Source organism: Salmo salar, chromosome ssa09 (assembly GCF_905237065.1).
Source record: "Salmo salar chromosome ssa09, Ssal_v3.1, whole genome shotgun sequence".
NCBI classification, from domain to species: domain Eukaryota; kingdom Metazoa; phylum Chordata; class Actinopteri; order Salmoniformes; family Salmonidae; genus Salmo; species Salmo salar.
In genome coordinates, this window is record NC_059450.1 from 25980081 (window position 1) to 25992879 (window position 12799).

Consider the following 12799-nt stretch of genomic DNA (forward strand, 5'->3'; position numbering starts at 1 on the left):
GTTTTTAACTGCAACCAGTACTGACATTTTTCTGTTACACTAAGCAGGTTGGAGATTCCTTTGACTTGTGAGAACCATTTGGTGGGATCTTCAAATTTGATTGAAAGATGAGTCTTGAGTTGTGTCCTTGACTTTTCTTCATTGGCACGTCCGACAGCAGAAGAATCTGCAGAGACCTTTGTCAAAACTTTCCTCAGTGGGACTGAATTGCATATCATGTCTGTTTTTGTCAGGGATCCAACCTCGTTTGGATAGAGTGTCAGCCAAGATGGAGGAATTCCTACCTCAGAATCCTCTTATGTCAGCTAAATATATCATATGCAAGAGCTCAACAATGGGACAGTTAGACAGCAAATCGTTACCAAACTACAGCAGGAATAGTCCTATGCAACATTTCCACACAAGACAGAGATAGAGAAGAATAGATGAATAGATGCAGATGTTTGTAGTCTTTTGAGGGAGCTGCACACCATAGTGGAATTTGGTACTTTTGTGTTTGTGTGTTGGTTCGCTTATTGTGTGTGCGTCCATGCATGCACGCATGAGTGAACACTGCAATGATGCCCAGCTAAATCTGAAGCAAGTCTGCTCTCATGCAATGAACACCATTCATCCAATGAATATCTGCAGATCCAGTTGCCAGCAACTTTTTTTCATCATGATTGCCAAAAGCCGCAGAAGTTTTGACAGTAACTAGGCTGGGAGGGAGGACTGCGCCACCATCTCTACCCCTCGCCTCCCACCCTCTCTTCCTATCCCTCTATCCTGTGATGTCTGCACCCATAGATGGGCATGGATTGGGAGGAATTAGGTCATAAAGAAGCACACTGCAGAGGGGATAGCGTGGTGCCGACGTGCGTAGGAGAGAGCCCATGTTGTTGTCCGCGGTGCGGTGAGATATGGAGAGGAGTAGAGGAGCACTCACTTAAGGACTGCCTATCATACATCAACAAAGGACATGGGGTGAGAGGAAACATGCCAAGGGCATCGCCTGCCCCTGTTTACCTTCCTGTGTGAGTGTGTGAGAGTGAGTGTGCGTGTGACTGTGTGTATTTACAGTGCAGCAGCGGGCGCTCTGCTTTCGCGCTCTCATATGCATAACGGTATTCCACTCACGTTTAAGACTTTCTGCTGTGGAAACGCTGAGGTGCCAGAGTGATGATGGGAAAGCGGGCGTCGAGGGGAACAGCTGTTTCTAATAATAGGCTCCAAGGGAAGTGTTCATCCCCAATGAGGGACATGAGCTGCAACGCCCCCTTCCTCTCCTCCTCTCTTCCTCTCTTCCTCTCTCCTCCGTTTCTCTGTTCCCAGCCTTATGAGGCAGCAGTTCTCACTTAAAGCTATGTCATCCCAGGTTTTTGTTGCTCACTAACAGTTCCTGTGGATTTCTAATTCCCCTATCTGTTATTTATTGGTTTGCATGTAAGGTACAGTAAGAGGCTTGTAGCTGTACTTTCCAGGTTTATGTAATCATACCTGTGTTATGATGGTGATAGAGCGAGCATTATACATCTCTCATGTTTTTTTATTCAGGTTGCAGGTTCTCCTATACAGCAATTCCTTTGCAAATCCACTATGTTATGATCATTTGTTATTTCTTGCTCACATCGTAAAGGCCCAGTGGAGTCAAAATTCACTTTTACCTGTGTTTAGTATCCTATTGTACAACAGCTGATGAAACTAACACTATAAACATGTTAAAAATGTGATCAGTGTTATTTCCTCATAGAAAATACAATCTGCACAGGACCTTCTCATCAGCAGTTTTTGCAAGGGTGGAGTTTCGGCTTGCCTGGTGATATTACCAGGCGTTAAGTTAGTTAATAGACCAATAACAAAGCGAGTTCCAAAATGATTTTCAATAAGAGCTAGTTTTCCCCTCCCCACTCAAACCACTCCCAGACAGTCATAGCAACATTCTTGCTTGATAAGTAGTTTTTTGCTAAAAAGCTATTTTTTGTTACTTTTTGACAATGTTAATTGAAACCTGTTACAGTAAAGTACTTAATTGATACCCAGAAATGATTTGATACTGATATAAAAACGGCAGCATTGGGCCTTTAATCATGCACATTTGAGTGAGATAGCTTGTATTTAATTTATTATATGGTTATATGAATCCAATATGAGATTGATGTGTATGATCAGGACCCCCTCAATTGAAGGATGGTTCCATATTCTGGGTAATAGTGAAAATAATTACTGTAACATCTGCATTCTAGAAGCAGTTATCTCTGACACCTGGTGGAGGGTTGACAGGTACAGATCTCTTGGCCCTGATCATACACTTCAATCTCATATTGCATTCATCATGTTGTCTCTTTCAACTGTCTGAAGAAACTATTTTTAATTACCAGTGCAGTCTAAGCCCAAGCAGCAGGCATGCTTTAAAGCAGACACATTATTTAGTGTGTTCGTATTGTAAAACATTTAGTTTGTCCATGAATAACCAACAAATTGTTCCTTCATAATTGAATAAGAATAAAATATGAAAATGTAACTCCAATAAGCTTTTTTTCCCAGAAAGTTTATTTCCCTGAAGCATGTTCTGAAATGCCTGCATAAGCATCTTCGCAAACTGCAACAAATACTGGAAAGCTTGAACGCTGTGAGTGGAATCTTAACTGCAGTTTTGCAACCCAGATTAGATTGATAGAAACCCGAGTGATGCAACTCTCCCCTGCCAGCCCTCAGAGAATGTTACCAGCAGTTAAGTGAAGCATTTTGAAGTGCGTTTCATCAAAATGCCTGCAAGGCTTTTTGGATGGCTGATATAAATGATCTCCATTCATTGTTAATCCTTTGTTTTTGGTTGGCCCTGTTCCTGCTGTCCCGTCAACAGCAAATCTTCAGATTGGGAAAAGATGCCGCAGTGCTGTCACTAAGATCAAACCGCAGCAACGGCTCAAAAAGAGCCACATTTAAGACGGGCCCAGAAAAGAGCCCTGGGGAACACCTCACTTGACCTTTGATAAAAAATCTAAAGAGAGCTAATTGAACATTTAGATAAAGTATTCAAACCTGCCAGATTAAACATGTACTATTATTATCTTCAAAGGCAATGGCATTTATTGTATACTGTATATAACAAAGAACTTTGAAATGAGACATGGGTATTAAAATGTACCGTCATGTTAGTTTTCTCATCTCTTTCCCACAGTATGTTTTACTTTTTGGTCCTCTCTTTATTTGTTACTCCCTCTGGAATTTCACACTGGTGCAAACGCTGGGTAAATCTGGCACACCATTTTCGATATCAACGCAGTACCAAATTACAACAAACACAGTTAAGGTCTTTCTCATTAAGCTGGTTTGCTGGCACGTCTTTTTCTCAACAACCTTGAGTGATCTTGAGGACCTTGTGCACCTTGGCAACCGTCTCTGTCGCCTAATGATCAGCAATGTTATTGTTATTCCCCACCTTACTCTCACTCTCTCACACTGTGATACACACCACTCGATATGCAAGGGAAGATACCCTCTGATATCGGACAGTGTGTTTATGGCAGAGCCAAAATGTTAGCCCTTCACGTTGCACCTCAGGTGTATTGACACATCATCCTTCTTCTTTCTCATCAGTAACTTCCCACTGACTTATCCAAACTAGCTTGAAACCCGACTGAACATTCAAGCCATTGATAGTCACAACAATAGCTCATGACGGCATTAAGCTCATGATGAGCGTGCATGTAGCTGTTATAAGTATAAATGTAAACCCGAGAGAACAACAGAACAGAGTAAACAGGTAAAAGAGGCAAATGTTCAGATTGACGTTTGGGGTGCTGATGCAAGGGTAGTTTGAGGGCAGGACTGGACGGAGGGTGTGACAGGAGTGACAGTGGGGCAGGTGATGGAGGGAGAGTACTGTAGCTGCTCAGCCTCTCCAAGGAGCAGAGGAGCCAAGTGGAGCGAGCGAGAGTCGACTGTTTGCTGCGCTTAATAAGAACTGACGTTACACAACAGAATCCACCTCAGCAGTATGTGGCCTTATTGCAGAGTCTGTGGTTGCCATTTTTAAAAAGAAGGTGCGCACTGTGTGGGAGACTGCAGTGCAACCCCGACTGACAGCAGAGACTCAGTCTGGAGCATTGGTAACACACTCACACATACATTTAGTCATACACTCATCCAGGTAGTCATACACATAGACAACCCAACCAGACAACACACAAAGGACACACAGTACATTCAGAAAGTATTCAGACCCCTTGACTTTTTCCACATTTTGTTATGTTACAGCCTTATTTTAAAGTGAATTCAATTGTTTGTTTTTTTCTCATCAATCTACACACAATACCCATAATAACAAAGCAAAAACATGTTTTTAGAAAATGTTGCAAATGTACAAAAAATTTAATAAACGTATTTACATAAGTAGTCAGACCCTTTGCTATGAGACTAGAAATTGAGCTCAGGTGCATCCTGTTTCCATTGATCATCCTTGAGATGTTTTTACAACTTTATTGGAGTCCATCTGTGCTAAATTCAATTGATTGGACATGATTTGGAAAGGCACACACCTGTCTATATAAGGTACCACAGTTGACAGTGCATGTCAGAGCAAAAACCAAGCCATGAGGTGGAAGGAATTGTCCGTAGAGCTCCGAGACTGGATTGTGTCGAGCACAGATCTGGGGAAGGGTACCAAAAAATGTCCTCAACATTGAAGGTCCGCAAGAACACAGTGGCCTCATTTCTAAATGGAATAAGTTTGGAACCACCGTCCGCCAAATTGAGCAATCCGGGGAGAAAGGCCTTGGTCAGGGAGGTGACCAAGAACCTGATGGTGACTCTGACAGAGCTCCAGAGTTCCTCTGTGGAGATAGTAGAACTGGAAAGTTAAACCATCTCTGCAGCACTGCACCAAAAAGGCCTTTATGGTAGAGTGGCCAGACGGAAGCCACTCCTCAGTAAAAGGCACATGACAGCCCGCTTGGAGTTTGCTAAAAGGCACCTAGACTCTCAGACCATGAACAACAAGATTCTCTGGTCTGATGAAACCAATATTTGACCTCTTTGACCTGAATGCCAAGCGTCATCTGGAGGAAACCTGGCGCCATTCCTACGGTGAAGTATGGTGGTGGCAGCATCATGCTGTGGGGATGTTTTTCAGAGGCAGGGACTGGGAGACAATGTCAGGATCGTGGGAAAGATGAACGGAGCAAAGTACAGAGAGATCCTTGAGAGGATCTGCAGTGAAGAATGGGAGAAACTCTCCAAATACAGGTGTGCCAAGCTTGTAGCGTCATACCCAAGAAGACTCGATTTAATCGCTGCCAAAGTTGCTTCAACAAAGTACTGAGTAAAGGGTCTGAATACTTATGTAAATGTAATATTTCCGTTCTTTATTTTCAATACATTTGCTAAAATAAAAATAAAAAGGTTTTTGCTTTGTCATTAAGGGGTGTTGTGTGTAGATTGATGAGGAAAGAAACAAACAAATTAATCAATTTTAAAATAAGGCTGTAACGTAACAAAATGTGGAAAAAGTTAAGGGGTCTGAATACTTCACAAATGAACTGTACACACCCACACACAGTGCCACAGCCAACAGGCACACTGTGAACACTCCAACAACAGAGAGCTAATCCCTCCCATAAACACTATACACCATGTACTTTCCTAATGTGTGCCTAATCATCCCACCCTTTCCTCTTCTTCGTCTTCCACCCCCCCTAGGATTACACCATCACCATGTACTTCCAGCAGTCCTGGAGGGACAAGCGCTTGTCCTACACAGGGATTCCCCTCAACCTGACGCTGGACAACAGGGTGGCTGACTCGCTCTGGGTCCCTGACACCTACTTCATCAACGATAAGAAGTCCTTTGTGCACGGGGTCACAGTGAAGAACAGAATGATCCGACTCCATCCTGACGGAACTGTGCTCTACGGCCTGAGGTGAGTGTGTGTGCATCAGCGTTATGTGTTCTTGGGCTCCTATGTCAGCGTTTTTTGTTTGAGGTGTGTGTTGTTTGTGTGTGTGTCTTTGTCTTAGTGTCTGTGTCTGTGTGTGACTGGTGGCTGGTTGAAAAACATGCAACCATAGCTCCTACACAACATCTCTTAGTGTGTGGGTGCTGCATCTCTACTGCAGAAACATGGGCAAGGAAACCCTCCATTCCTCAAAGCCCTCTCAAACAGCCGTTGCACTTTCTCCTCTGCCTCTGGAGCGTGAGAAGAAGACCCAGGTGGTGAATTATTTATGGAGCCGTGCTTCCCTGCAGTCCGGAGCACAGCAGCAGTGTAGCCTCGTACTCTACATGCTCCCCTCCTCGCCTCTGCAGGGCTGAGCCGTGCTGAAGCCAGCCACGCCGAGCTAACGAAGGGAATTGAAGGGCAGCCACTGTCAATAATGCAGTGGAGATCAGAGGGATTCAGCGCTTTGGTGGGGGGGAATAATGACTTGACAGTTTTTCTAGTTAGATATACTTTTTTGGAGCTACGAGGCACAACTGTAGGGTTGGTAGGGAAGATCCAATACATGTTTATTACTTCAGTCGGGGGGCATTTCTTGTTATCATGCCCGTGCTGACGATGGATGTGGATTCCATCAAACGTGCTCTTTTGAGGGGGTTTGTTCAAGCCAAAAGGTGTAGTTTGTTTAGGAGGGCATTTGTGTTCTTTTGTTTTCGTTATCCAGCAGTACCCCGGACCATCAGGGTTCGGATTAAAGTAGTCCTGCTCTACCCAATCACTGACATTAATTGATCAATTAAGTGCGAGGGAGACAGGAAAACCAGTGGACACTGAGGCCTTTAAGGACAGGAGTTAGTCACCTTCTGCTATAGCTAGTTAACTGACTGAGTTAAAGGCTAGCTGGTAGTTCTGGGAGATAACATCTGTCTCAAAGATTCAGGCAAGATTACATCACCACAATAATCTGACTCAGATTGACCTCATCTGCTGAAAAGATACTAGGGAGTCACGGAACCAATGTGACCGTCGACTGGAATCAAACCCATGTTGACAGCGAGATGGGCCCATCACAAAAAGGGCAGTGTTAAGTCTGTGATCTAGCAATTAGCTCTGAAAGCTAACATCTGGCGCCAACATCTGTCTTCGGGTCTCGGGGTAGGTTACATCACGGCAGAAGCTAATGAAAACAAGGCAATCAAGCCCATTAGCTACGTTAGCATGAGTTGCTGTGACTGCACTCGACGTCTAGATTAGGGCAGTTTGTGTGGTGCATATCTTTGTGAGGGAGGTGCAGTGTTTTCTTCAACGCCATGTGACTGGTTGGGTTAATTAGGGCTGAGGGGGAGTTGTGCGTGGGGTTAACCTGGTATGGTGGTGGAAAAAAAGGTATTTGATGTGTGATTTGATTAAGCATTGGTTTAGGCGACATACATATTGGCTGTTCCCATAATACATCTGAGGGGTTCTTTTTGGTGTATAGGTCTGTAGTATCATTTGGTGGCAAGGAAAATTTAAGATAATTTGTTCTTGTTTCAGTTGTGGCTAAAGGATTTGGTAATATGTATTAGGTGGCTGAACAGCATGCTCCTGATTGTTTACTGGCATGAACATGTATGCCAATAAAAACATGATTGTCAAGGTAACATTTAGGACCGGATTCAAACCTGCCAAAGCAATGTTTATGCAACTGCTTTGTTTACACGTCGAATTCCAATTCACCCCATGAATGGACTGAATTCAAATTCAATACACACCATCCCTGTCTATAGGCAAACACTCAACTCACCTTAAGCCTTCCTGCAACTGTTCGCTGCTCTGGCACCCCAATGGTGGAACAAGCTCCCTCACGACGCCAGGACAGCGGAGTCAATCACCACCTTCCGTAGACACCTGAAACCCCACCTCTTTAAGGAATACCTGGGATAGGATAAAGTAATCCTTCTAACCCCCCCCAAGCCCCCCCCGCCCAAAAAAGATATAGATGTACTATTGTAAAGTGGTTGTTCCACTGGATATCATAAGGTGAATGCACCAATTTGTAAGTCGGTCTGGATAAGAGCGTCTGCTAAATGACGTAAATGTAAATGTAAATGTTAGTCCTTTGAAGGGCACATTTAAAGGTAGACTGATCAACATGACATCATCCTACACAGCAGGACAGATTGCCACTATTGGCTCTTCCCAGTTTCGGCATGCCCACATACTGATATTCTTGGCAGATTTGTATTCTGTTGTTATTGACGTCTGTAAGCAGGAAGTTGCCCCTCTGTGCATGATGATGTCTTATTGGCTTGGGTACCTTTAACAAATTCTATTGACTGACATTTCAAGCTAGCCTACTGTAGAAAACCACATTAGCTTGGTTTGAGTTGAGTGGTCTGCCTGTTGCTTGAGCAGCAGTGGCCTGGGTACTGGCTGGCACAGGCCTGTGGAGACATTCATTAGCGACAGCCATGCCTCTCAGGAGGATCAGGTGATTCACCCTGCTGGCGCCGGCGCCGGCAGCTCCAGTCTGCCTCAACCATACGCTGCTCTCCCCAGGAGCACTACCAGGAAAACCTGCTCCGCTCGCCTCTCATCTCCAGTCCCCATCTCTTTTGTCTCTCTAAAAGGTAAATGGTGCCCAGTGCATCCAGTTATCCAGTGGTACTGTACTGAAGTGTAGATCCCGTGTTGGTACCAGTTTAGAGTTACAGTAACTAATAATGCTTCAGCATCATAGTTCTCCCCATGTCCCTGACCACTGCCATAATAATTTGTTTGTTAACAATAAACAATATATCTTTGTTATGTCTCTGTCATTTCCTAGGACACTTTATACGTACAGTGTATTTGGAAAGTATTCAGACCCCCTTGACTTTTCCCACACGTTCTTACGTTACAGCCTTATTCTAAAATTGATTAAATTAATTAATTTCCAAATCAATCTACACACAATACTGACACAGCGAGAAAAAAATACTGTTTTTTTAGACATTTTTGCACATTTATGAAAAAACAACAACCTTATTTACATACGTTTTCAGACCCTTTGCTATGAGACTCGAAATTGAGCTCAGGTGCATCCTGTTTCCATTGATCATCCTTGAGATGTTTCTACAACTTGATAAGAATCCACCTGTGGCAAATTCAATTGACTGGACATGATTTGTAAAGGCACACACCTGTCTATGTAAGGTCCCACAGTTGACAGTGCATGTCAGAGCAAAAACCAAGCCATGAGGTCGAAGGAATTGTCCGTAGAGTTCAGAGACAGGATTGTGTCGAGGCACAGATCTGGGGAAGAGTACCACAATTTCTACAGCATTGAAGGTCCCCAAGAACACAGTAGCCTCCATCATCCTTAAATGGAAGAAGTTTGGAACCATCAAGACTCTTCCTAGAGCTGGCTGCCTGGCCAAACTGAGCAATAGGGGGAGAAGGGCCTTGGTCAGGGAGGTGAAGGGCCTTGGTCACTCTGACAGAGCTCCAAAGCTCCTATGTGGAGATGGGAGAACCTTCCAGAAGGACAACCATCTCTTCAGCACTCCACCAATCAGGCATTTATGGTAGCGTGATTAGACAGAAGCCACTTCTCAGTAAAAGGCACATGACAGCTTGCTTGGAGTTTGCCAAAAGGCACCTAAAGACTCTCAGACCATGAAAAACAAGATTCTCTGGTCTGATGAAACCAAGATTGAACTCTTTGGCCTGAATGCCAAGCGTCACGTCTGGAGGAAACCTGGCACCATCCCTACGGTGAAGCATGGTGGTGGCAGCATCATACTGTGGGGATGTTTATCAGCGGCAGGGACTGGGAGACTAGCCAGGATCGAGGGAAAGATGAATGAAGCACAGAGAGATCCTTGATGAAAACCTGCTCTAGAGCGCTCAGGACCTCAGACTGGGGTGAAGCTTCACCTTCCAACAGGACAAGACCCTAAGCACACAGCCAAGACAATTCTCTGAATGTCCTTGAGTGGCCCAGCCAGAGCCCGGACTTGAATCCGATCGAACATCTCTGGAGAGACCTGAAAATAGCTGTGTAGCGATGCTCCCCAACCAACCTGACAGAGCTTGAGATGATCTTCAGAGAAAATCTGCAGAGAACTCCCGAAATACAGGTGTGCCAAGCTTGTAGCATCATACCCAAGAAGACTCTAGACTGTAATCGCTGCCAAAGGTGCTTCAACAACGACCTGAGTAAAGTGTCTGAATACTTATGTAAATGGGATATTTCAGTTTGTTATTTTGTAATACATTTGCAAAATGTAAAAAAAAAAACAGTTTTTGCTTTGTCATTATGGGGTATTGTGTTTAGATTAATGTGTGAAAAAAACTATTTAATCAATTTTAGAATAAGGCTGTAACGTAACAAAATGTGGAAAAAGTCAAGGGGTCTGAATACTTTCCGAATACAATGTACATAACATTCCGTTTGTGGCAAGGATTTTGTATAGTAATTGAAATGTAAAAACTCAATTCTGAATCAAGCGTTCTTTCGCATATCAGTTCATAAACCATGTGCCACGGAATCGGCACATCGAAAATCTCATCCCGACTATTTTGCAACCTGTATGGCGCCACGGTCAACATTTTGGCCTTCAAGTAAAACTGATATTTTTTTTATTTATGAAAAAATACAAATCTTCAATTTGGTCTTTAATAATGGGCAAACAAACAAACAAACAAGCCTCCTCCATTTTTTGTGGTAATGCTGCTTTCAGTTGGTTGTTATTTTGGATAGAGTAAACATTTCCATAAATGTTTGTTATTTGCACCTGTGATATCATTACCAAAGATTTTTTATTTTTTTTACATAGCTTAAAAAAAAAACATTATCAATTAGTATATTTGAATTTAACCATATTATTTGTTGTAATATTTGTTGTCTTTCCTGGAAGATGAAACTGGAATTGCAACCAGCTTTGTATGGCTTGTTTTAGACAGGGAGATATTTTGAAAAAGGTTTCATTTTCAATTAACTGAAATACCTAGTTTAAATAAATGTTACATAAAAAAAACGTAAAAGTGAGAGGATGTAATCTGGATCAAGGGGAAAAAGGAAATTTTTGAACAAGGGATGAACCATTCTTACTAATTTACTGGAGAACCAGTTCGGATTGAAGTATAATTTTTTTGTATGACTGATGGTTTTAGTGAGAGGTTTAATGCTTTAATATTTAATAATTTTAGCCCCCCGAACTCATATTCGTTATAGAAATAATCACGTTTTATATTGTCTGGCTTGCCATTCCAAATAAAGTTAAATATTTTTTCTTAAATAAATTAAAAGACAAATTGTTTGGCGTAGGCAGGGCCATAAGTAAATAGGTAAACTGGGATGTGACAAAATAACTAATCAGGGTGATTTTTCCACAAATAGACAGGAATTTACCTTTCTATGGTAGCGAGACCTTAGCTGTTTTTGCTAACTTTCGGTTCAAATTTGTTGTAGTAAGTTACTTTATTTCTTTAGGGATATGAATATCGAGTATGTCCACTTCACCTTCAGACCATTTTATTGGTAAACTCAGTGGAGGAAAAAGTACTCAATTGTCATACTTAGTAAAGATACCTTAATAGAAAATGACTCAAGTAAAAGGGAAAGTCACCCAGTAAAATACTACTTGAGTAAAAGTAAAAGATTTTAAATAGTATTTTTTAAAGTATTTGATTTTAAATATACTTAAGTATCAAAAGTAAATGGAATTGCTATGTACTTAAGTATCAACAGTAAAAGTATAAACCATTTCTAATTCCTTAAATTAAGCAAAGTACGGCACCATTTTCTTTTATATTGACGTATATATTCAGGGGCACACTCCCACACTCAGACATAATTTGCAAACAAAGCATTTGTGTTTAGTGAGTCCGCCAGATCAGAGGTAGTAGAGATGACCAGGGAAGTGTGTGAATTGGACCATTTTCCTGTCAAGATGTAACGAGTACTTTTGGGTGTCAGGGAAAATGTATGAAGTAAAGTACATTATTTTCTTTAGGAATGTAGTGAAGTAAAAGTTGTCAAAAATATAAATAGTAAATTAAAGTACAGATACCCCAAAAAATGACTTAAGTGGTACTTTAAAATATTTTTACTTAAGTACTTTACACCACTGGGTAAACTACACGGTAATGTAAAAGTTGTATTTTTTAGCGATCCAATACGTAATATGGTACACTTATCATAGTTCGGTTTTAATCCAGAGAGGTTAGAAAAATATCTAGGTCCTCTATGAGGCTGTGCAGGGATCCAGATTGTGGATTTAAGAGGAAATGTGAGTCGTCAGCATACCTTTGTTTTTAAGCCCTGGATTTCCAGCTCTTCTATATTATTATTATTATTATTATTATTATTGGATCTGATTTTAATAGCTAACATTTTGATGACCATAATAAATAGATATGCTGACAGTGAACAACCTTGTTTTACTCCTCTTGACAGTTTAATACTTTCTGAGAAGTAGTATTTATTATTTTACCCCTGAGGTTACACTACATAACTTTAACCCATTTTATAAGAGCTTCTCCAAAATTAAAATAGTCCAGGCATTTATATATAAATTCTAGTCGTACTTTATCAAAAGCCTTTTCAAAATCTGCTCTGAATACCAGACCTGGTTTCCTAGATTTTTCATAATATTCTATTGTTTCAAATACTTGTCTTATATTATCTCCAATGTATTTTCTATGTAAAAAAAATAACCTGTCTGGTCAGGATGAATAATATCCGACAACAACTTTTTAATTTTATGCGATTAATTCTATGCATTTTGCAAGGATTTTTGCATCACAACACTGAAGTGTAGGGGGCCTAAAGTTTTTTTTCAGATAGACTGGATATTTATACTTACCACCTGGGTCCTGGTTCAGTAATAGTGAAATCAAACCTTGCTGAGCAC

The 12799-nt window shown here is 41.6% G+C and overlaps 1 protein-coding gene across 3 annotated transcripts in view; it reads left to right on the top strand.

The window, feature by feature from the left end:
* The window catches only part of gabrb1 (gamma-aminobutyric acid type A receptor subunit beta1), a 66017-nt gene that overhangs the window by 23193 nt on the left and 30025 nt on the right, over nt 1–12799 (top strand). For 2 of the 3 annotated variants that reach the window (XM_014210610.2, XM_014210609.2), the window contains exon 4: nt 5680–5900. In XM_014210610.2, coding sequence (XP_014066085.1) covers nt 5680–5900 — 221 coding nt within the window. Of the gene's footprint in view, nt 1–820; nt 964–5679; nt 5901–12799 lie in introns of those variants that run through there. The other variant, XM_045723540.1, reaches the window with a different exon arrangement.